Raw genomic sequence first — 24,375 nt, forward strand, 5'->3', positions numbered from 1 at the left:
GCTTTTTTCCCCTCAATCATTATGTGTCTGTCTTTTATTCATTACTGCCTTACCTCATTTCAACATTTGCGAATCTGTATTACTTCACCAGTGCGTAGTTGGCAGTATGGTCACACATTAAAAACGGGCATGTCTTTTTTTAAACATCTTTATTGGGGTATAATTGCTTTACAATGGAGTGTTAGTTTCTGCTTTATAAGAAAGTGAATCAGCTATACATATACATATATCCCCATATCTCCTCCATCTTGTGTCTCCCTCCCACCCTCCCTATCCCACCCCTCTAGTTGGTCACAAAGCACTGAGCTGATCTCCATTTGCTATGGAGAATATAATGTAAAATAGCTATCTATTTTACATTTGGTAGTGTATATATGTCCATGCCACTCTCTCACTTCATCCCAGGTTACCCTTCCCACTCCCCGTGTCCTCAAGTCCATTCTGTACATATGCATCTTTATTCCTCTCCTGCCCCCAGCTTCTTCAGAACCAAAAAATGGCCATGTCTTTTTAATATTCCATTTCTTAACTGTGAGTTCAACCAAGGGATAATGATCATCATTAGAAAATATGTTCTGTGATCCTGTTTAAGGATCCACTAAGGTGGCATAAATTCAAGAATGATACACTCTTTCAAAATATAAATAATTGGGGCTTCCCTGGTGGCGCAGTGGTTAAGAATCTGCCTGCCAATGCAGGGGACACGGGTTCGAACCCTGGTCTGGGAAGATCCCACATAGCGCAGAGCAACTAAGTCCATGTACCACAACTACTGAGCCTGCGCTCTAGAGCCCACGAGCCACAACTACTGAGCCCACGTGCCACAATTACTGAAGCCCACGCGCCTAGAGCCCTTGCACCACAACGAAGAGTAGCCCCTGCTCACCACAACTAGAGAAAGCCCACATGCAACAATGAAGACCTAACACAGCCAAAAATAAATAAATAAATTTATTTTAAAATTTATATATATATATACATATATATAATTGGTTGTACTCTTCATTCAAAATGTTTCTCTTTGAAATAAGAAAGTAATTTCATGTGTTGGGAATGCAGATTGTTCCAGAAGTATAAAGCTCTCACTTTTTAAAAAATAGACTTTACTTTTTTAGAGTGGTTTTAAGTTCACAGCAAAACTGAGCAGGTTTGTAGGTTTCCCATATACCCCTGTCCCCAGACATGCACAGCCTCCCCTACTTTCAACATCCCTCACCAGAGGGGTACATTTCTTAAAATTGACGATCATACATTGATACATCTTTGTCACTCAAAGTCTGTAGTTTACATAGGGTGTACATTCTGTGAGTTTGGACATATATATAATGACATGTATCCAGCATTATAGTAAAAACTCTGATTTTTTTTTTTGAAAAAAACAGCTTTCCTTTGTTATAAATTCATCATTTCATAATCCACTGTACGCTTATTATTACTCCTTGTTTAAGATGGAGAATACTTGGTTGCCATGGTCTAACCATAGATATTTACTGAACAGCTGTTATATTCCGGAGACTGTTCTACCACGCTTTTTCTCATAAAACTAAATTATCTCCCAGCCCCTTTGCTTTGGAGTAAGTAGCACCAATTATTTTGATGTAGCACCAATATATTTACATGATATGATGTAAAGGGGAGCAGATTTTAAGTGTGAGCTGATTTTGTAACCTTGAGGGAGTCACTTAACCTTGGTAAAATGAAAGGATTAGATCTTCCAGTTTTGAAATTCTGTGATTCTGTTTTCTGTCTTTGAATGAAAAAATCAAAGAAATTTGGAGTTCCTCAAAGAAACTTATGTCTTATAAAAGTGATAAGACAATTAATAGATGCAGTTTTAATAATTTGATTTACAAGTGAAGAGTCCAGGCTGAAGCTTTTGTTATTTTTGTCTTTAGGTGTAGCCCACCAGTGTTATCATGGTTTCATAAAGGCTGTCCAGGAAGGAAACATTCAGTGGGAGAGTCGGACTTACCCTTATCCTGGAACCCCAATCACTCAGCGGTTCTCACACAGTAAGTATTTACTGTGAAAGCAGATCCCATCCTGCCTGTGGTCGTGTTTCCAAAAGCTACTTTGGAGGCTTGTATTTTGTCTGACTTCTTAATGAAGAAAATGTTAAGTAAGGGTTTATATTAATTTTACAATCAGAATTAGGGAAGAGCATGAGCCTAAATATATTGTAGGCACTGTGATATAATTTTGTATTCTGCTTTTTCATTGGATTTTTGTACTGTCTCTACTGCAAAGAGGTCGAGGTGTTATGCTTAGGTTTTTAAACATTTGACATCATGTAAGAGGCAAACAAAGGAAAGGCATACATGAGGGTTTTTCTGGGATCCTGCTTAGGGAGTAGCCAGAGCTTAGCACTAATTTTTGCAATAACTCTTTATCTTAACGTAGTGTATGTTCAGCAAACACTGAATTTGACTAGGGTCACACAAAAATTTTGAACATGAAGGATATTGTTTATAAAATACAAATTTAAGTAGTAAAATTATAAATAAAATGTTTTGGCAAATAGAAAATTTAGAGTTTTTGACTTCTAGAATTTTTTTTTTTAGGATTTTTTTAAAAAATTAATTTATTTTATTTATTTATTTTTGGCTGCGTTGGGTCTTCGTTGTGGTGCGCGGGCTTCTCTTGTTGCGGAGCACAGCCTCTAGGCACACAGGCTTCAGTAGTTGTGGTACGTCGGCTCAGCAGTTGTGGCCCAAGGGCTCTAGAGTGCAGGCTTAGTAGTCGTGGTGCATGGGCTTAGTTGCTCTGCAGCATGTGGGATCTTCCCGAGCCAGGGCTTGAACCCGTGTCCCCAGCATTGGCAAGCGGATTCTTAACCACTGCGCCACCAGGGAAGCCCCAACTTTTTCTAGAATTAACTCTCCATTTTAATTGATTTTTGTAGATGCCATTTTGTTCTTTTTTTTTTTTTTTTTCCGGCTGCACCCCACGCCTTGCAGGATCTTAGCTCCCCCACCAGGGGTTCAACCCAGGCCCTGGCAATGAGAGCACCGAGTCCTAACCACAGGGCCACCAGGGAATTCCCGATACCATTTTATTCTATTAGTGATTTATATCCCTCCATCAAAGTGAGACTGAGATGTGATCTATCTTAGGCCACAAAAACTGTATTTATTAATGATTTTACATAAAGAAAGTTCATTGACAGGAGAAGAAAGCCGCTTAGAAAGTTCTCAGAATTGCTGCTTTAGTTATATTACTTCTGTATTCAGAAACCTTCAGGACTTCCCTGGTGGCGCAGTGGTTAAGAATCCGCCTGCCAATGCAGGGGACATGGGTTTGATCCCTGGTCCGGGAAGATCCCACATGCTGCGGAGCAACTAAGCCTGTGCGCCACAGGTACTGAGACTGTGTTCTAGAGCCTGCGAGCCACAGCTGCTGAGCCCGTGTGCCACAACTACTGAAGCCCGCACGCCCACAGCCCAAGCTCTGCAACAGGAGGAGCCACTGCAATGAGAAGCCCACGCACTGTAACGAAGAGTAGCCCCCGCTCGCCACAACTAGAGAAAGGCCACGTGCAGCAACGAGGACCCAACGCAGCCAAAAATAAATTAATTTTAAAAAAAGAAAAACAGAAAGCTTCAGTGTCTATCCAGTGCCTACAAGATAAAAACTTAGTCTTATATTTAAAACCCTCTTTAAGTTGACTTATTTCTAAATTACCACTTCATCTCCCAACTTTTCCCAAGAGCTCTTCTCTTTCAAGTTGTCACTTTGCTGTACTTGATTCTTCCTCTCTAGAGTATTCCCATCCACTTAGCTGAAGCCTGCTTCTCCTTGAAAACTCAGTTGAAGTTCTAGCTCCTTTGGGAAACCTTTTCTCAACTCTCTAGCCCACAGAAAAATTTTTCCTGTTCTGAGCTTATGTCTGGAATACTAATTTGGCACTTAACTCACATTGTCTTTCATTGTTAACTTGTATGTTTGTGTCTTTTTTTTTTTTTAAGCCATATTTTGAACTCTTGAGGGGAAGGAGAGTTATTGGTTATCCATGTTGCGTAAAAATTACCTGCAGACTTAGCAGCTTAAAATAACATTATCTCACAGTGTTCCTGAGGGTCAAGAATTTGGGAGTGGCTTAGCTGGGAGGTTGTGGCTCAGGGTCTCTCGTGAGGTTGCCATCAGTCTGTCAGCTGGGGCTACAGTCACCTGAGGGCCTGACTGGGGCCCGGTGAATCTGCTTCCAAGCTCACTCAGTAACTGTTGATAGGAGACTCAGTCCCTTACTACATGGACCTATCCATAGAGCTGCTCACAACTTGCCAGCTGACCTTCCACAAAATGAGTGATCTGAGAAACAGAGACAGACACTAAGACAGCAGCCAGGGTATCTTTTACACCCTAAGCTCTGAAGTGAATACTATCTTTTCTGTTCTATCCTATAAATCACACAGGGATTGACCAAGGGTGTAATACCAGGAAGTGAGGATCCTTGGAGGCCTCTTGGTGGTTGACTGCCGCAGACCATATGCTGTACTCTCATATCCAGAGGAGAGTTCCGTAAATAATGATAACTCATCATTGTCTTTGAATTGTATCTAAATAGATCAAAGGAATGGGTCAAACTATTTGCTGTGTTTTCAGTTCTCTCAGGGAGCTATTTTTGTGCTGTTGTAAATCCCCTGTAGCAGTAGAGCTCAAAGTGTGATTCCTGGACTTTGGGGGAGGAAGGCATCTATGAGACTCTTTGGGGGATCTGTGAAGTCAGAACTGGCTTCATTTGTTTTAATCTGTGAGTGTGTGGTAGTGAAGAGCACAGTGACACTAGAGTAGTTGAGTTCCCTTACCTTGAGTCATGCACAGGCTGCAGCAGTTTTCCCCAGCATTGCTTTGGCACCATTAGTGCACATGTCAACACAGTGAAAAAAAACAATAAATTACTACTTCTACAACTACTACTACTACTAGTACTTATTATTATTATAAAAGTAGTTTTGAAAGAGTCTCAAATGTTTTCAGGAGTCCACAGACCACCCTTTGATCATGACTGCCATAAACTATACATGAGTCCTTGCTGAGAACATTTAATGAAATTACAGGAGGATCCATATTAGGTCCAGTATTTATTGTTGAGGGAGGGGTAACTTCAGTTACCTACAGATGATTGGAATGAGAAGCAAAGACGAGGTTTCTAAAGACAGGACTTTTTTTAGGATGGTGTTTGGAAACAAATAGTTTTAGAACCCTAAGAGGGAAGTCAAATGAATCAGGGTAAAATTGAAACTAGAATAGGAAATAGGGGTGAATAATTATCATAGCAACAGTTTGGCTTTCTGATAAGAGAGGGGAAAAAATATTTTTCAGTTAACTAGCTTTCGAAAAAGAGTATTACCACAAAATAGAGGCAGTTTTTTGAAGGGGAAATAGAAAGGAATAGTACCATGAGTAAGCTCACAGAAGCTCAGGGGTTGGGGGGTTTTGATACTTGTTTTTGCTTAAATTTTTTTTTCATTTCCTTACTTGGTATTTTCATTTCCTTACTTGATATCCAAGAAAAGGTTTCTCATTGTCTTCCGTTGTCTCTTTCGGTCTGTCTCTTTTATTGTTTTCTTCCATCAGTCTCCCCATGCTATCTAGCTGGCAAACTGAAGAGGGTTATTACAGGGAATGGGCAGTTTTCAGAATAGGTTGAAAACAAGGCATTCCTTTAATTTTTTTCCTTAGCTCCTTCAACTTCCATCTCTGTATTTCTCCCTTTAGCTCTATTTTATTCCTTATGCCTAACTCACGTGGAGCTTGAGATCCACATTTCCAGTTCTTTGCTCATACTGCCACAGAGATTCACAGATGTTTCATATTTAGTGAGCCAAAAGTAGAATTCAGTAGTTTCCCCCCAATTTTCTCCTCTCTTTAATTTAGTTAATGGCATTATCATTCTCTCAATTATACAAGCTTGAAATCTTGGATTAATCCTCACTTCTTCTCCCTCCCTCAACAACAAAAGTCAAATCTTGTTGATTCTGTTCTGTCTCTGCAATCTCTCTCATATCTTTCCTTTTACCACGCCCCCCATTACTCACACTTAATCATTCCATCTTTCCTCTTTTCTTTCTTTTTTTTTTTTTGGCCGTGGCATGCGGGATCTTAGTTCCCCAACCAAGGATCGAACCCGCGCCCCCTGCAGTGGAAGCGTGGAGTTTTAACCACTGGACCACCAGGGAAGTCCCCCTAAGTCTTTTCTATACAATCTTCTTGCCTTTCTTCTCTCTTCATCTGAACCTGGTGTAGACACTTGGCAGCCATCTCCAAAACTGGAGACAGTGCCACCTCCTAGGGCATCTGGAAATGTGTAAGGCCATTGTTTATTGTCTTGACTGGAAAGTACTACAAGCAGTTAGGAGGCAAGGACCTACTTGGGTTGCTAAATGTCGTGCAGTGAATGGGATGATCCTGCACACAAAGAATTGACTTGCTCAAAATGACAGGAGCTCCTGTCGGGAAAAACTGCAAATCTGAACCATAAAACCAGCCTTTTCACTCCTCTGCCAAAAAGCCTGAGCCTTTTTGCACTGCATGTAGAAGTTTCCACCCCACCTGGCATTCACCAAGCCTGCCTTTTCAGCCTGACTCACTGCTGCATCCTTACACAGCCAGGCTCTGCCCACACGAGATTCCTTGTTTGTCTTCAACTTCCCTACCTCATGGCTTTGTTTGGATGCCCTGATTTCATTTTCCCTTCCCCTCCCATTCCTCTTTCGCCCCTAGACTTGTTCGCCCCATGTTAATTGATTGAAAATGTCCTGACCTCTAAAACCCATCTTGGAGACAAAGCCAAAAGCCACCGTCTTTCACACTACTCTCAAATTCCCCACCATGGAGATTAAGCTCTTCTCTTTTTCTGCTTATACTCATTTATTACACTCTTCATACCTTCTTCTTAATGTTTTACCATCTGTCTTTTACCATAATTATCTGTGTAAGAGAGGCTACATGCAAAGGAAGAACTTTAGACTTGGGAAGCAAATTCCTTGGCTCCTCTAACCCACAATTTCCTCATCTGTAAAATGCGTATGATAAATTCTGTTTGTGCCACAGGGTTGCTAGGAAATTTAATTGAGGAAACACTTGTAAAAATATATTTTAACCTGCAAAATTGTAGGACGATGATGATGTCTCCTCCACAAGATTGTTGTCTACTTGAGGACAGTCAGGCTCCATGTCTTAGACATCTGTGCACCTTTCATAACACCAGGTTCATAGTTGACATCTATTCTGTGGAATTGTGTAACAATGATATGAGCGATAGAGCTTCTTTCTTAGGTAAAAGTCTGGGACAAAAAAATGCAGGGAAAGTAAAATGAAGCCAGTTCTCCTGGTTATTTGATGAGTGTGTTCATGGCCAATCATGCAATCCTTGATTAAGGTAGAATGTCCCTTTCAGATTGACATAGGAGTCTGTTGAATCCCCAGCATTATGTTTTGAAAAACCTTTTAGTGTTTAGGCTCCAAATATGGTCAGGTCATTCCATACACTTGCTAATCTTGCTCCTGCAATAGCCAGCAGGCCCAGACTGGATAACCAACCTTTCTTATTCCATAGTTACTTAATTACAGGCCTTCAAGTATGTCCTGGCTTGTAGATGTGAGACACATGACAGCATAGTCTCTAAGCATGGGATAAATGCCTCAGGACCTTTCCCTGGAGACAATGAGGGAACAAGAGAATTTAACCTCTGAAAGTGCAAAAATTAGAGTTCAGTGAACATTAATCTAGTGACTACCAGGCACCATGGAAAATACGAAACAACTGGAAGACCTTGAACTTCAGAGGATTATCATATAGTAGGAAAAGTATTCGGAACACTGAGGAGCTCTTTGCTTGTCGTGAGTGTAATTGTGCATATTTGGCTTGTCTTCGAGTAGGGATTATTAGATTTTAACTTGAGGTATGTGACTTGCAATAGTTTTTCGTGGAGCAGTCAAGCACATTTCAGAAAGCTTGAAGAGATCTAGCAGTTGGAATAATCACGTTCTCAATGTTATTTCTTAGCAGAGCCATCGTACCATACTACAAATGGTAACTTTTGTATAGCACATTCCAGTGGTCTAGATGTTCTGAAAGGAGAATGTTCTGTTTGGGTGGAGAACTTTGGTAAAAGGAAGTATTTACTTGAGCAGTGGTATTTGCTTAAATTCTTAATTTTTTCTGAAAGGCTCATTGAACTTGGGTCCCCAACCCCCACCCAGACCAACATGTACGCATCTTAAATAAAAAGAGGCAAACAGAGTTCAGTAGGATGCTTAAAATATTTGAGTGTATTATTGATGGCTGTTTCTCATTCCCATTATATCTGAGTTCTAAACATAGCTGCCTAAATTGACTCCCTTCCTCTCCAAGCTTTGTTGATAATGACTGCTGGATATTGAAACTACAGTGTGTGAAACTTGTCGTTTCAGTCCCGTTAGCTTTGCATAGGGTTTGGGCTGTACCTTCCTCTTCCAGAAACCTTTGTTTGCTCAAAGAGAAGCAGGAAAATGCCAATTGCCTTATTTTAGTATAGCATTAAAATACACGTGGTAAGGACCTCATGGGGCCCAGCTGCTGGCTAGGTTTTCAGTCCAAATAGAGAAGAAGAATGTTTGCTACCTCTTTGAAAAATAAAGGCGCTGTGCTTTTTTGCTGCATGAAGGAAGCAGCTGCCAAGAGTTGATCTTTGAGGAATAGTGGGACATAAATGAGCTACTGACTCTTTTAGTTATGAAATCATGGATTTGTCTTATTAAACATTGGTATAATGAAGATCAGTTAAGGTTTCAGAAGCCAGAGGACATTGCTAATTTCTGTTCTGGGGTTATGGATTATCAGGTGGAAGAGAATGTTCTTTTATGCCAGGCACCAGTCAGTTCAATTCAAAATTGCCCCAGTTTGTTGGAGTAGCTAGTTCAAAAAGGTATGTATGAGAAGACCAGGATACCTGAAGCTTGCCCCCTTTAGTGGAGATTAAAGTGTGGCTTCAGTAATTATCCTTTTTGTTTGTTTAATGTCATCTAACTTGATCCTTTGTTATTTGCAGTTCTCAACAAACCTGAAACATGAGCAGTGGACTTACATAGGGTTTTACTTCTTATTTTTTTTTTCTTCTTTTTCCTTTGGGCCACGCTGCTTGCATGATTGAACTTGGGCCCTGGCAGTGAAAGCACAGAGTCCTAACCACTGGACTGCCAGGGAATTCCCAGGATTTTACTTCTTAATAGACTTTCTTATTGGGATGTTAATTAAAAAACTGATTTAGATATGGATTAGAAGTTATTTTTAAAGGCAAAGAAAGTCAGTAGGAATAAAAAAGGGGATGGGGGAATTACCTGGCAGTCCAGTAGTTAGGACTCGGTGCTTTCACTGTGGGGGCCCGAGTTCGATCCCTGGTCAGAGAACTAAGATCCCGCCAAAAAAAAAAAAAAAGGAAGAAAGTCAGTGGCAAGTGTAAGATCATTTAAACCTTCATATACCATTGTAGCATGTTTGAGTTCTGGGAGTAATTAAGTATTTTGCAGATGTGAGCCTGTTGATGATTAAATGGTATTTCATTTCTTCACATCTCTAGTTTCTTTAATTTCTTTGTTAATTTGAAAAGTCTGTAGCTCTGTTATTGCACAGCATCAGAGGTCAGATTTTTTTTTTTTTTTTTTTTTTTTTTTTTTTTTTTTTTTTTTTTTTTTTTTTGTGGGGGTTTTCTTGGCTGCTTTGGGTCTTTGTTGCTGTGCGCCGGCTTTCTCTAGTTGTGGCGAGCAGTGACTACTCTTCATTGCGGTGTGCAGGCTTCTCATTACGGTGGCTTCTCTTGTTGCAGAGCACGGGCTCTAGGCACACGGTTTCAGTAGTTGTGGCTCAGGGGTTCTAGAACTCAGGCTCAGTTGTTGTGGCGCATGGGCTTAGTTGCTCTGCCGCATGTGCGAACTTCCTGGACCAGGGATCAAACCCGTGTCCCCTGCATTGGCAGGAGGATTCTTAACCACTGTGCCCCCAGTAAAGTCCCAGAAGTTTTGGATTTACTCCTTCCACTGGCTGAGATTACTGGGTGTGACTGAACACATTGCTTTTATTATCTTAACTCATCCAATTTTTGGACTTGGCTTTCTTAGAGAGTCCTTAAAGGCATATCAAGTGGGCTGAGTTAAGAAAAAATAAAAAAGGAGGGTTATTCCCAGAGCTAATATATATCACAGAGGTAATTATAGCAGTGGTGTTTCCCTTTTCCTGAACTTGAATAAGTGGTGCCAGAGTTCAGAAGAGATCTTAGAAACGGTGGTGAAACGGTGGTGTGTAAACTGAACAAGACCTACAGATAAACTGGATGATCCCTGAAGCCATGCGCTCGTGGGTTGAATCTCTGAATTTCTTCTCCCTTTACCCTTTCTTTTATGTGACGCTTAACTGTTTTAGCCTAGTTTCACATTGAGAGGTCTGTTTTTCCCAGTGGTATGCATGAAATGAATGAAGTTTTGCTCGGCCCTTTTCCTGAAATACAAGATGGTAAATGCAGGACTGGAAGGAGCGCATGGTCATCTTTTCCAAAGGACAGAGGCTAAATGAACTTTCCAATGAGAAGCAAGGTGGCAGCGCTTAGCTTTCATGTCTCTTGTCTAGACTCTGGCTCTGGTCTTTCTGGTTTTACGGGAACAGCCCCTCTCACAGTCATTGACTCTTTTCTTCAGAATAGTGCCCATTGGTGAGGTGTATATAGCCACCTAATTAAAAAGGCTTTTCTTGGAGACCTTGGTGCTTTTTAACTGTTACCTACTGCATTGGTTTTCTATTCAGCACCAACCAGTCGGCCTTGGTGGCTTTTGGATGCACACCTAGGAGCTTAATGACTTTCATGTTTTTTCTCTCAGTTGTTTGGGGACCATACTACTTCTGAGATCGCTGAGCTACATTGGTTCTGTATGTGTGGTTACTTTATGGCATTGATTGAAATTGTTTTCTTTTCTTTTGAAATTTTAAATTTTATTTATTTATTTATACATCCAGCAGGTTCTTAAAATTGTTTTCTGTCATCCTCTTTCATATAAAGTCTTGTTATTGTTTTGTGCCTCATGTTTCATTTGAAAGCAAAAGCAATAAGAGGAGGACAGGTGGAGAGGAATGGGAGGACAGAGTACTTCTGTTAGCGCTGACTATCTTCTCCTAGCCCTAGATGATAATAATGCAGATTTAGATTAATTATGCAGCTGTGCTGAAATTTCACTCATTGAACACCCTTAGTCTGAATTCTTGTGTTCTCTTGCTAGAGTTATATTGTCTTATTTAATGATATCATTGTCAGTTTGCTTAGTGTGCTCAGAAATAACATAACATTTCCATAGCTTTTCTCTGGTCCTTATTTTAAAGGTTACTGTGATATTGATCAACCTGAAGACAGGAGGCTGGTTATAGAAAGGTTGATACCTGGGATACCTGGGAACAACTGCGGAATGTGTGAAGTAATTGATCTTTGAAAGATATGGGCTATAGTTAAGGTTTAGAGTGGCTTCAGAATTAGATGTCAGTTATTCATTTATTGTTTTCTTTCTAGGTGCGTGCTATTATGATGCTAATCAGTCTATGTATGTGTTTGGAGGCTGTACCCAAAGCAGCTGCAATGCTGCCTTCAATGACCTCTGGAGACTTGACCTAAATAGCAAAGAGTGGATCCGACCTTTGGCTTCAGGTAAGAGAGAAAATGCTGATCTTTGCTTCCTTATCAGGTAACCCCCTTTGTGTGGAAACTCTACCTGATCCTTTAGGTGTTGGTCTCAAGAACAGATTACTGGGGCCCCAGATCCTTTGTCAAATCTGCTTGTAAATGCTAAGAGTAATATGCTTGTGTAAGGTCTTTGAATTTTTTGTTGAATTATACTTTATCATTAGTATTGGTACCCTGCCAAAATTGCTACACTACTGTGTGAATTCATTTGTGTGGTTTTCTGAAGTACTTGTACAGGTGTGATATGTTCTTTGGTATGAAGTTGAAGTAAGAGCAGAAGAAGCACAGTCGTGAGAACTGTAGTTGACTGACAGGAGCTATTGTCCCAGGGCTAAGATCTCTGAATATCTTGTTGTTGCCAGCTCAGGTATTTGGGGAGTGTATGGAACATGCCTCTGCTGGTTACTTTTAACAGCTCAGGAGTGTGGGAAGATTCCACAGTAGGTACATTCCTGCACAGTCCCACTATGCCACAATTCTGGCGGAAAGAAACTAGATTATTTTCTCTTTTGACCTAATCTTTCTTGGGGAAGAAACACACACACACACACACGCACACGCACGCACACACACACACACACGCGCACGCGCACACACACGCACACACGCGCACGCACACACACGCACGCGCACACACACACAAATTGTTTTTGCACTCATGAGGCGGGACAGTTTGAAAAGGCACAGTTATGAGATTGGAGGGGCTGGTGTGATGGAGAAATAAGAGTCCACTGAGTATAAAGTATTCTTCTAGATTTGTTGGCAAGCTCTTCCCAAACATTCTTCATTGGCTTTTCAAGGTTGGAATTCACTCTAGGACTAAGGAGACTTGGGTATCCCTTGGGCAGATTCCATACTTATTTAGGTCTTGATTTACTTTGATTACTAAACGGAAGACAACATGGTGTATTAGAAAGGTCACTGGACTAAGAGTGAGGAGACATGAGTTTCATTTCCTGGCAAAATCACCAATTCTCCATGTAACTATGAACAAGTTACCATATCTTTCTGGGAGAAATATGGAGGAGGAGCAGAAGATTCTGTTTTTAAATGGGTTGGGAAAGCTGGTTTATGTTTCCTTTATTTCTGTAATGACTGCTGTGAATGTCTAGGCCAGGGGCTTAAAATCATTTCATGAGAAGAAGCTACATTTTGCTTCCCCAAAGCTCTAAGTTCTGTTTCTTTCCTCTGCAATAGGCAAATGTAGGAGGGAGGAGCATACTGACAGTGGATAGTCACAAGTGGGGCTGGGTTTTGTACAGATGAAATTCTTTTAAATTATTGGAAAGATAAAGAGATGTTCATCATTAAAATTTTTTGAAGATTAGTATTATTTTAGAGCCTTCAGAATTTTGTACTTTGGAGCATTTCCTTTTCTAGCACTTTGTCCTTTATTGTACTTAATGCAATATTGATTAAAATCTAGAATCACAGATTCTAAAATGCAGAGGGTCTTATTGGCTTAAACATCCTACTGCCATTGTACTTGTTGTCCAGGCCCCATTTCAGAGTAGCCTTGATGTTCCACTCACAAAATACAAATACTGCCTTTCTCTGTTTCGTAACTACGCTTTATGCCTTTGGCGTGGGTGTTGCTCTTTCTTGTAGATGTGGAGCTCTGGACCTTCATAGCCTGTTGGCTATTTTCCTTATTTCTCCCTATAAGATAGATATGGGATGTTTTGTTGTTGTTAACTACTAAGTTTAAAGGCAATGCTTTGAAATCCCCAAGGTAGAAGTATCAGAGAAATAACTGACTTTGTAATTCAGATTCTACAACGGATCTGAATTTTTTTATTATTTATTTATTTATTAGCTGGGTCGGGTCTTAGTTGCAGCACGTGGGATCTTTTCATTGCGGTGCAGTATCTTCGTTGTGGCGCGCAGGCTTCTCTCTAGTTGTGGTTGCGCAGGCTCCAGAGTGAGTGCACAGTCTCTGTAGTTGCGGCACGGGCTTAGTAGGCCTGCGGCATGTGGGATCTTAGTTCCCCCACCAGGGATCGAAACAGCGTCCCCTGCACTGCAAGATGGCTTCTTAACCACTGCACCACCAGGGAAGTCCCAGGGATCTGAATTTTTAAAAAATACAATGTTACCCAAGTCTTAAGTTTCTCAATAAAGAAAAAAATCGCCATTAAAAAAAAAGAAACAATGTTAGACTGTTCCCTTTTATAAAATATATTAGCTCCTGAATGTTTAAAAGTAATTTTCTAACAAAATGTCTCAAAGAATCTAGTTTCTGCTTCCCTCTAATCTACAATTAGAGCCTAGTTTTAGAGGGGTGGAAACTGAGCTTCTTGAATGTCTACTTTAAAAAAAAAAAAACCCCACTAATTTAATAAAGAGTCCTATGAGATTCTCATTTAGGCAGAAATCCCATGGGAAGATTGTCTGGGGAAATGTTTCTATACGCTGTCATGAGTCGCAACCAAAATTACTTCCTAACTGAAACATCAGTGAGTCTTTCTGAATAAAACACAGTTGTTGGTATGTCTTGGTGTGCCTGACTCACCCATTTCTGTGCATGGTGGTGGCTAAGTTAGATGGTAGCTGAGGGGAGGGTGCTACCCCCACCCTTTGGTACCAGATGTGACGTCTTCTAGCATTTGCAAGTGATGGGTATCTAGGGTGATAGTTTTTTTTGTTTTTTGTTTTTTGGTACACGGGCCTCTCACTGTTGTGGCCTCTCCTGTTGCGGAGCACAGGCACCGGACGTGCAGGCTCAGCGGCCATGGCTCACAGGCCCAGCCGCTCCGCGGCATGTGGGATCTTCCCGGACCGAGGCACAAACCCGTGTCCCCTGCATCGGCAGGCGCACTCTCAACCACTGCGCCACCAGGGAAGCCTAGGGTGATAGTTTTAACAGTGCTCAGTCTTCAAAAGTGTAGCTCTTTGGAAAAGAGCATCAAAAAACAGTGGAACAGTTTGGGTTAAGAGCAGAATCTTGATAAAGAATGCTACTGTATCAGGTATCTTTTTACATGTGTATTTGGTTTTATTACAGATGAGACTGGAGCATCTCATTTTGGTTGGTGTCTTAGCACAGGCTGCCATAACAAAATACCAAAGTCTGGGGGGATTTAACAACAGAAACTTATTTCTCACAATTCTGGAGGCTAGGAGTCTGAGATCAGGGTGCTGGTGAAGGCTCTATTCCTGGCTTTCAGAGAGCTAGTGAGCTTGCTGTGTCCTTACATGGCAAAGAGTGAGTTCTGGTATCTCTTCCTCTTTTTATAAGAGTATCTAAACCTAATTATCTCCCAAAGCTCCCGTTCTCCATATGCCATCACACTGAGATTAGGACTTCAACATATGAATTTTGGGAGGACAGAATTCAGTCCATAGCAGTTGGAATTAATGTGATTTGCCAATGAAACCTTGTCTTGCATTCCTTTTGAAATGATAGAAGGAGGGAGCATCTGGAGGGAGTATGGTGGTGATGAGTGCTGGAATGACAGCTCTTAACAGTTGAGAGAGACCTACAGTACTTCTCTGACATTTCGGAGTTACGTGAGTTACCGCCTCCTCCCTTTTACATGAGGGTAGGTGACCCCTACCCTCGTGGAGCTTATACTGTAACAGGGAAGAAAAGAAAAACAGTTATGAAGGAAATGAGGAGTGAGATACAGAATAAGAGGGGGAGATCTACTTTAAACAGAAGACGACCTTTTTTGCTGAGATATGAAAGATGCAGCAGGGAAGGAAGTGATAATGGCATATACAAAGAAGAGGACATATTGGAGGAACTGAAAACAGAGCTTTGTGGATGTAGCATAATGAGCAAGGGGTAGAGTGGCACAGATGGAGTTGAGGTGTAGATGGAAGCCAAATCATTCACAGACCATAGTCTGAGATTTTGAGATTTTAAGCAAAGGAATATTATGATCCTGTTTACATTTTTAGGAACACTTTTGCTGCTATTTAGGAAATGGATTAAAGAAGGCAAGAAAATAAAGCAGAGAGAACAGGTAGGAGGCTATCAGAATAGTACAGGTGAGAGACTGTGATGGCTTGGACTAGAGTCCTAACAGTGGAGATAAAGAGAAGTGAATGAATTTGAGCTGAATTTTTGTGTTAAAAATGATGGGACCTCTTGATGGATTGGATATGGGGGTGTGAGAGGGTCAATCAAGGCTAACTTATGTTTCAGGTTTGTTCACTTAGGTAGGTAGTGGGGCCATTTGCTGAAATGGAGAAGAAACATTTGGAAGAGGTTTTTTTTTTTTTTTACCTCTTTAAACATTTAAGTGGTGGTATCAAGTAATTAGTTGTTATGAGGAGTTTGGCATTTAAAATAGAGGGCTTGACTTTCCTTAAATGGCAGTACAGTCCTTTTGCTTAGTTAATTCTTCTTTTATCCTTCATTTGTTCATTCAGCAAATATTTATGGATTGCCTACTCTGTGCCTGGTATTGTTTTAGATGCTGGGGATACATGACTGAATAAAACAGACAAAAAATCCTACTGGAGATTAAATTCAAGTGAGGGAAGACATATTTAAAATGACAAGTACAGGGCTTCCCTGGTGGCGCAGTGGTTAAGAATCCACCTGCCAACGCAGGGGACACGGGTTCGTGCCCTGGTCCAGGAGGATCCCACATGCTGCAGAACAACTAAGCCCGTGTGCCACAACTACTGGAGCCCGTGTGCCCCAACTACTGAAGCCCGTGCGCCTAGAGCCCATGCTCTGCAACAAGAGAAGCCACTGCAATGAGAAGCCCTCGCACCACAAAGAAGAGTAGCCCCTGCTTGCCGAAACTACAGAAAGCCCACGTGTAGCAACCAAGACCCAACGCAGCCAAAAATAAATAGATTTTTAAAATAAAATAAAATGACAAGTACCTAATGTAATATATTAGAAGAAGATTAATGCTATTGAAGCAAAGCTATAGCATAGTAAAGGGGATGAGGAATAGGGGAGATTATAACTAGGGAGATCACGGTAGACCTCATGGAGAAGGTGACATTAGAACAAAGACTTGATGGGTACAAGAAGTGAACCATGTGGATATCTAAGGAAACAACATTCTAAAGAATAATCAGTGCAAGGGTTCAGAGGTGAGAGTGTGCTTGGGACAGTCAAGGGATAATGCGAATCCTGTGTGGCTGGAACAGAGTGAACAAAGGAGACTGTACTAGGAGAGGTTGGACAAATAATGGAGGAGAGGGTGTCCTACATATAAGGCTTTCTGGCTGTTATAAGGACTTCGTGGACTTTGTCATATTCTTTGAGTGAAATGGCTGATGATTTAGGTTGCTGAGAAGACTGTCAGATGGCAAGTGTAGAAGCGAGGAGATCAGTTAAGAAATGGTAGCAATAGTCTAAGCAAGAAATGATGGTGATTTGGACTAGGGTGTTAGCAGAAAGATAAAAATTGGATGCATTGGATAGAGCCCACAGTTTGGATATGGAGTGTGAAAGAGAGGAGTCAAGGATGGCTGTAAGGATTTTTAGCCTAGGCACTTGAAGGAATAGAGTTGCCATTCACTGAGATGAGTAAGACTGTGGGTGGCCAGGGTTGGCAAAGTGCAGGAGAGATGAGAGATTCAGTTTGAAGCATGTTAAGTTTGAAATGGACATTAGGACATCCAGGTAGAAAAAGGTATGTGCCTGGAGTTCAGGGGAGAAACGCAGGCTAGAGATTTTTGTGTAGATAGCCAAATGAGAGTCATGTAGATGGATTTAAAGCCGTGAGACTGGATGAGATTACCAAGGGAGTGAGTGAAGATAGAGAGGCTAAGTCTGGGAGACTCCACCATCTGGAAATCAGGGAGGAGAGGGAAACGGCAAAACATTAGAAAAAGAGCAAGGTTGGGGGGGTGGGGGCAGTGGTATGAGAAAACCAGGGGAATGTGGCATCTTGGAAGCTACCATACTTGCACATGTTTCCAGAAGAGGAGGAAATAGTCAACCATGTCGTGTGCAGCTAAGAGGTCAAGTCATATGACTGAGAACTGACTTTGAATTTAATAGAGTATTTTCAATGAGAGGTAAGGATGAAGCCTACTTGGAATGGTTTTAAGAGAATGGGAAGAGAGGAGTTAAAGATAGTAAGTATGAACAATACATTAATTTTTTAAAAAGAGTGTTACTATAAAGGAGAGCAGGGAAGTGAGGTGCTAAGTAGAGATGAATGTAGAATTGAGAGTTTTTTTCTTTTTTTAAGATGACAGATATAACATGTTTATTTGCTGATGGGAATGATCTTCTAGAGGGAAGAATTGATTTGGATAAAGAGGAAGAATTAATTGCTAGGACAGTGTCTTCACATAGTGACAAAGGCAGAATCTACTATACAGGTGGAGGGCTTGACTGTGGATAGGAACACTGACCCTTTATCCGAAGGAACAAGAAGGAATATCAGATTACGGATGCTGGTGGATGGGTAGATGTGGGAACTGGTGGAAGTTCTCTACTGATTGCTTCATCACTCAGATAAAATAATTAAGAATGGAACAGAACAGAAGCCCTTGGAAATCTTGGCTGGTGGTTATGAATGTACAATTATATTCATTGTAGTCTTTGCCAGGCGGTTCTAGGAAGTTGAATGTTTCGACTTCCGGTATTGTACTAAGGTAACACCTTCACTCTTAGTTTTGTTTGACTCAGCCTGTGTTCAATTCCCAAAGCAAATGAGCAGTTCTTAGGACAGGTGCTTCAAAAGACTACTGTCTGAACCACTCTTTCTAAAATACCCTTTATTCAAACCAAGCCAATTTTGGCATCTGTTTAATATATAATGTCGTTAAGTCACAGCCTTTTTTGGTTACTTTAAATCCAGGTAGAAATTTTCAAGTAGAAATATTTACGTTTAATATTGGACTGTTGTTGTGATTTTTTAAACTTATTAAACATTAGCTCACACCCATTTACAAAAGGGGAACACATTTCAGTTTTAAAACTCCCTATAGTTATGAGAGTCTGTAAAATTTGGGAGAGCCTATAAATGTCAGGTAAAGATTTAAAGCTTAGCCTGTCAACTCTAGTCCTGGAGCACAGTTGATTTTCCTACCACATTCTCCCCATAGAATCTTCTTTCCCAAGGATTTTTTTTTCCCCTTTCTAGTTTCTTCCCTTTTAGTCACACGTGGAGTTCCAAATGATGGGTGGTGGTTCAGGCCCTTTGTTTTAGAAAAACATATCAAGGTCTGAGACACACGTACTAGATGCCTGTTCTGATCTTGGCCTTGCTACTTCTGAGCTACTTGCTTTTGAAGTTAATCACGTCTGCATTTTCTGGGCCTCAATTTCCTTCACTGTATAAAGAGGAAAAGACAAGACCACTGTTCCTAAAACTACACAGCAAATCACCTGGGAAACTTACTAAAAATATAGATTCCTCAGCCTCATAACAGTCACTCGCCTGTTCTCAAGGGATTGGGGATAGAGTGGCAGATCTGCATTTTAAAAAAGAAAATGTCCCAGTTGATTCTAAACCTAGCTAAATTTGGAAACCCTGGATTGCTGCGAAATCTTCTTGCTTTCTTACTGTACAAACTGTGACCTTACTTTGTTGTCACAGTCTATTAGGTGGGTGTGTGCCAAACTGGACTCCCTAACTGTTGTTAAGAATGGCCGCTCTGTGCTCTCTTAGCTGCTTCTTTGTAGAACTAGCTACCTGTTACCCTAGTTAGGAATAGCCTACTTTCTGAGGAAATGATTATGGAGAAAGGTTTTGGGTGTTGGTTGCCCCAGACTCTTCATACATACTACCTAACTTTCAAACCAACCCAACTAGGTTGGCACTACTATTATCCCCATTTTGCAGGTGAGGAAACTGAAGCTCAGAGAATCACCTAATAATTTACCTAAGATCACACAGCCAATAAGTGACGGAGCAGTGATTGAAACGCAAGATTTTGTCTCTAGAGTCTGTGTTTTTTTCTACTATGACATGCTGTGAGTAGTTTTATTTTATTCTATAGTTTGCTAGTTTCACATTATCAATTTTACTTTTTAAATGGACTTTTAAATTTTAGAATAGAACAGAGTTCCCACAACCAGTTTTCTGTGTTGTTAACATCTAGTCATAATAGTACATTTATGACAATTAATGAACCAATATTGATACATTATTATTAACTGAAGTCCATACTTTATTCACATTTCCTTATTTTTTTATTCTGATGTCCTTTTTCTGTTCCAAGATCTCATCCAGGACACATTACATTTAGTCTTCAAGTCTCCTTAGGTTCCTCTTGGCTATGACAGTTTCCCAGACTTCCTCGTTTGTTGATCTTGACAGTTTTAGGGGTATTTTGTGGACTATCATTCAGTTGTGGTTTGTCTGATGTTTTTCTTATGGTTAGACTAGAGTTATGGATTTGGGGGAAGAAGACCATAGTGGTATAGTGCCCTTTTCATCCCATCCCATCAAGGGTAAATGCTATCACCATGATTTATCACTGTTGATGTCAGCCTTATCACCTGGCTGAGATAGTGTTTATTAGATTTCTCCACTATAATAATTATTCTTTTTTTCCCCCTCCTTTTAAAATTCTTTTTTAAAGTTTGTTTATTTTCCTGTGATTCTCTTTTCTTTATTTATAGTTGCCCTTGGTCCTTGATATTCAATTTGAGGGAGAATAACTAAGCTGTCTGGCCATTATGTCTATCATCAGAGTCAGGAAAGAATGATGAGCAGAGGGATATCAGCAAAGAAGCCTTTTCGCAGCTTAGAGAATTTTAAAATATCAACACGATTTGCCTTTTTAAATTTTTTGGTGGGAAGCAGGAGGATACTGAAGACAGAATCTCTCTTTTATTATGACTTAACCCAATCAAGATCCTTCCAGCTATCCAGAGTCAGAAGCTCTGTTGGAAATAATTTTGTTTCCTTAGGACCCTTCCCCAAGAGAAAATCACATCTTACAAAATCACTGAGTAATCCTGCAGAAAGTCTACTTTTGGAGTCAGGGGCAGGAAAAAGAAAGAGTATTAGTCATATCAGATGTTTATAGGAAGGCCAGAATATCCTCAGAAGCTGAGAAGTGCTGGAACTATCCAGAAATAACTGCCCAGAGTGTCACTGTTTCTCTTCTGTGTAAATGATACCTTAAAAATGATACTCATAGGGTTCTTGGATCCATTGATGAAGCTTTCTGTTCTGTGTCTAGTGGAAAAGCTTACTCTTAGGTTTTCTACTGCCCTTTCCTGAGCCTGTGGTAATATCACCTGGAAAGAAGGAAGTCTGGGACTGATACCTGGCACCAGATATAACCAAAACAGCTGACAGAAAAATGTGTTCAGGAAAAGATCACCCAGTCCTTCCCTTGCCTTAGGTCCCAAATGTCAATGCTGACATTGAAATAGCTGGATGTGGAATTTTTTAGAATAAAATGTATTAGTGTACTTATAGGCATTAGATTCTGCTTTTTAACGTTGCTTTGCATCTAAACACTTTATACATTTTTTTTAAAAAAAATCACCATTATATGTAAATGTGTTCTGAGAATACCTGTCTATGGAGAAGGGGGAGAAATGGATGCTTATCAACTGGTAAATATTAGACTGTGTAGCAAGAGGACACGGTTGCATGCCTTTCAAATACACTTCAAGCTTCTCTTCTGTCATAAAAACAAATCATTGATCTCATTGTTTTAATATTTTCTTCGTAAAGGAGAAGTCCCAATTCGTTCTTACCTACAGATCTTTTCTTGATTACCAGATGTATTGATTACCAAAATGTATTAAAATCTGTCCTTAGTTTATCTCTTCCATGCTGGAAATTCTATATCCTTTACTTTATTCATTTGGTCCAACTCATGAGCCTTTCCTGTCCTTTCTTAAAACCTTCTAATCTTTTTTCTTATTTTAGATAGAAGTTCAGAGTGTCATTGAGAATATAAGCAGTGACTTTCTTTAGAATTCTGAGCTTTCATATCTACACGTGTGTTCATGTCTGCCTACTATCTTGACAGGCAATTTTTGGTTGCTCTTGGATTCCTTGTCAGTAAAACTCTCAGACCATCTAGTGTTTCTGTTTATTGTTAGGTATACACATAATTCCCTACCCCGGGCAAGAGCACTTCATGTTTTATGACCACAGTAAACTTCATTTTGTATGATTTATTAATGTTGTGTCCTGAATGAAGTTTTAGAAAGCTAGTCCTGTATGGGGGAACACAAAAGGTATTGTCCTTGTGTTATTTCTGACTTCTCCTTCCCCGTGAATGACCCTGTTGGTTTCTAGTACACTCAGCACTACAGTGTACCACCTCGTGTCCAGTGCATGTTGTTTGGCTGTTTACAATCCAGGATCAGGCCAGTTTCTCAAGTTTTCCAACTCTCCTAACCTTGAGGAGATTTTGTAAAGAATCTACAGGGTGCTCTTCCCAGCTGAGAGTTGTGTTTGGTCATTTATTAACTTAAAAATATCAGCCTGAATTCTGGGAAACTACTTTATCCTTTCAAAGCTCAGAAGCTACCTCTCATCTCTTCTTTGGGAGATGAACTCTTGAACTATACTTTAATTGACTACTTATCAAACAAGTAGTACCCCTGATTATTTTCTCTTTTCTGTAGTTCTCTTGAAAGTGACTGTGGGCTATGGATTTTATATGTGGTTTGTTGGCTTTTACACTGTGTTCCTTTCTTGCTTTCTCTTCCCATTTTAGTAAGCTTTGTGAAATCCCATTGCCCAGTCTTAAAATGTTTGTTGCTATTTGATTTATATGTATATATGAGTTATAGAGTGGTTAGATATTAAAGGAGGAATGTGTTCTTAAAGACCTCACATAATGAATTTTAATTCTGACAATGGATTGCTGGTATTTCTGTTTACTGGTGAAAGTAGTGGGTGATGCCATGTGACAACAGTGTAGCATGCTTTAACATTAGCTTTGGCATTAGCCACTTTTTCTTTCTTAACAATAAATTTATTAAGACAGTTTACATATAGGGAAATGAACAAATCTTAAGTGTATAACTCAAAGACTTTTTTACATATGTATACGGCCATGTGATGATCACCTAGATCAAGATACAAAATACTGCTATAACTTCAGAAAGCTCCCTGTGCCCCTTTCCTGTCAGTACCACTCCACACAGAGGTAACCACTATTCTGACTTCCAAGAGATTTTTTTGAGATTCATCTTGGTTTTTTTTTTTAAGATTCATCCATGTGGTTGCATCTATCAGTGGTTTATTCCTTTTCATTGCTGTCAGTATTCCATAACGTGAATATACCACTTTTTTTTGAACCCATTCTCCTGTTGATGGATACTTGGGTTATTTCCACTTTGAATATAGCTGCAGACAACATTCTTACATAAATTTGTTTGTGGACATATGCACTCATTTCTTACTTAAGACCTACTTGTCAACTTTAAAGAATATTCTAGGGGGCTTCCCTGGTGGCGCAGTGGTTAAGAACCCGCTTGCCAATGCAGGGGACACGGGTTTGAGCCCTGGTCCAGGAGGATCCCACATGCCACGGAGCAGCTAAGCCTGAGCACCACAACTACTGAGCCTGAGCTCTAGAGCTCACGAGCCACAACTACTGAGCCCGTGCACCACAACTACTGAAGCCCACATGCCTAGAGCCCGTGCTGTGCAACAAGAGAAGCCACTGCAATGAGAAGCCTGTGCACAACGAAGAGTAGCCCCCGCCCGCCTCAACTAGAGAAAAGCCCGCGTGCAGCAACGAAGACCCAACGCAGACAAAAATAAATAAATAAATAAAAGAATATTCTAGACACACTAAGTACCCAGAGAGTTCTCTCCTCACTTAGTCTTGCTCTAAGTAGGAGGATATGTTGATATAACTAAGTATTTTAGAGGTTTGAAGAGAAAAGACCACTCAGCTAGTAATTAAAGGTACACTCATTATTAGGGCCTCATAACCTAAAGTGATGGGAGGAAGAAGGCTAGTTGGTGGTAGTACCATTAAGAGCATGGTTTTTGTGCTGAGCAAACACAGGTTTGCATCTGATCTCTTCAGGCTAAGGTTGCTTAGTAACTGGATGACCTTAGACAGGTTGTTTAACATTTCATTTGCCTCACCTATAAGGTAGACATGGTAATACCTACATTTCATAGTTTTTGTTCAGATTATATACAATACACCTTTATATATATACTGAAGTCCTAGCTGAGGAGTGTAGAGAGTGGTCATAAGTTATCCTCGAGTTCCCAAAGCTTGAAAAGTGCATTCATTCCTTTGTTTGTTCATTTTCATGCCTTTATTTATTGAGTATTTATGCCCAGTGCTGTTCTAAGTACTGCAGATATAGATATGAACAAGCAGCAAGATCTATAAGACAATAAACAAATCAATACAAAGAAAATATAAAGAACTAAGAGGAAAATAACTGGTGGTGCAAGAAAGTAGATGGAGGTGTTTAAATAAGTTATAAAATGTATATAGAGCCAGGACTTATATGGATGGATAGGTTTTTAAAAGAAATATGACTTATGAGGAGGAAAGTAGTAAACTAATGAAATAGGATTCTGTTCATAATTTGTTACCTTTTTTTTTTTTTGGCCCCGCCGTTTAGCTTGCGGGATCTTAGTTCCCCAACCAGGGATCGAACCCCGGCCCTGGCAGTGAAAGCGCCAAGTCCTAACCATTGGACTGCCACAGGATTCCCTGGTACAATTTATTTTTAAGACTAGTTGTTTCATTTTGTTTTGAAATTTCTTTATTTATTTTTGGCTGAGTTGGGTCTTCG

General features: G+C 40.2%; 1 protein-coding gene across 1 annotated transcript in view; it reads left to right on the plus strand.

Annotated features, from left to right (window-relative positions):
• Positions 1 to 24,375, plus strand: part of FBXO42 (F-box protein 42) — a 95,267-nt gene that overhangs the window by 54,642 nt on the left and 16,250 nt on the right. The window contains exons 3-4 of the mRNA XM_024749952.1: positions 1,896 to 2,012; positions 11,532 to 11,666. Of these exons, the coding sequence (XP_024605720.1) occupies positions 1,896 to 2,012; positions 11,532 to 11,666 (252 nt within the window). The remainder of the gene's footprint in view (positions 1 to 1,895; positions 2,013 to 11,531; positions 11,667 to 24,375) is intronic.

The sequence above is a fragment of the Neophocaena asiaeorientalis genome, unplaced genomic scaffold (genome assembly GCF_003031525.2).
Source record: "Neophocaena asiaeorientalis asiaeorientalis breed wild unplaced genomic scaffold, Neophocaena_asiaeorientalis_V1.1 scaffold275, whole genome shotgun sequence".
NCBI lineage: Eukaryota > Metazoa > Chordata > Mammalia > Artiodactyla > Phocoenidae > Neophocaena > Neophocaena asiaeorientalis.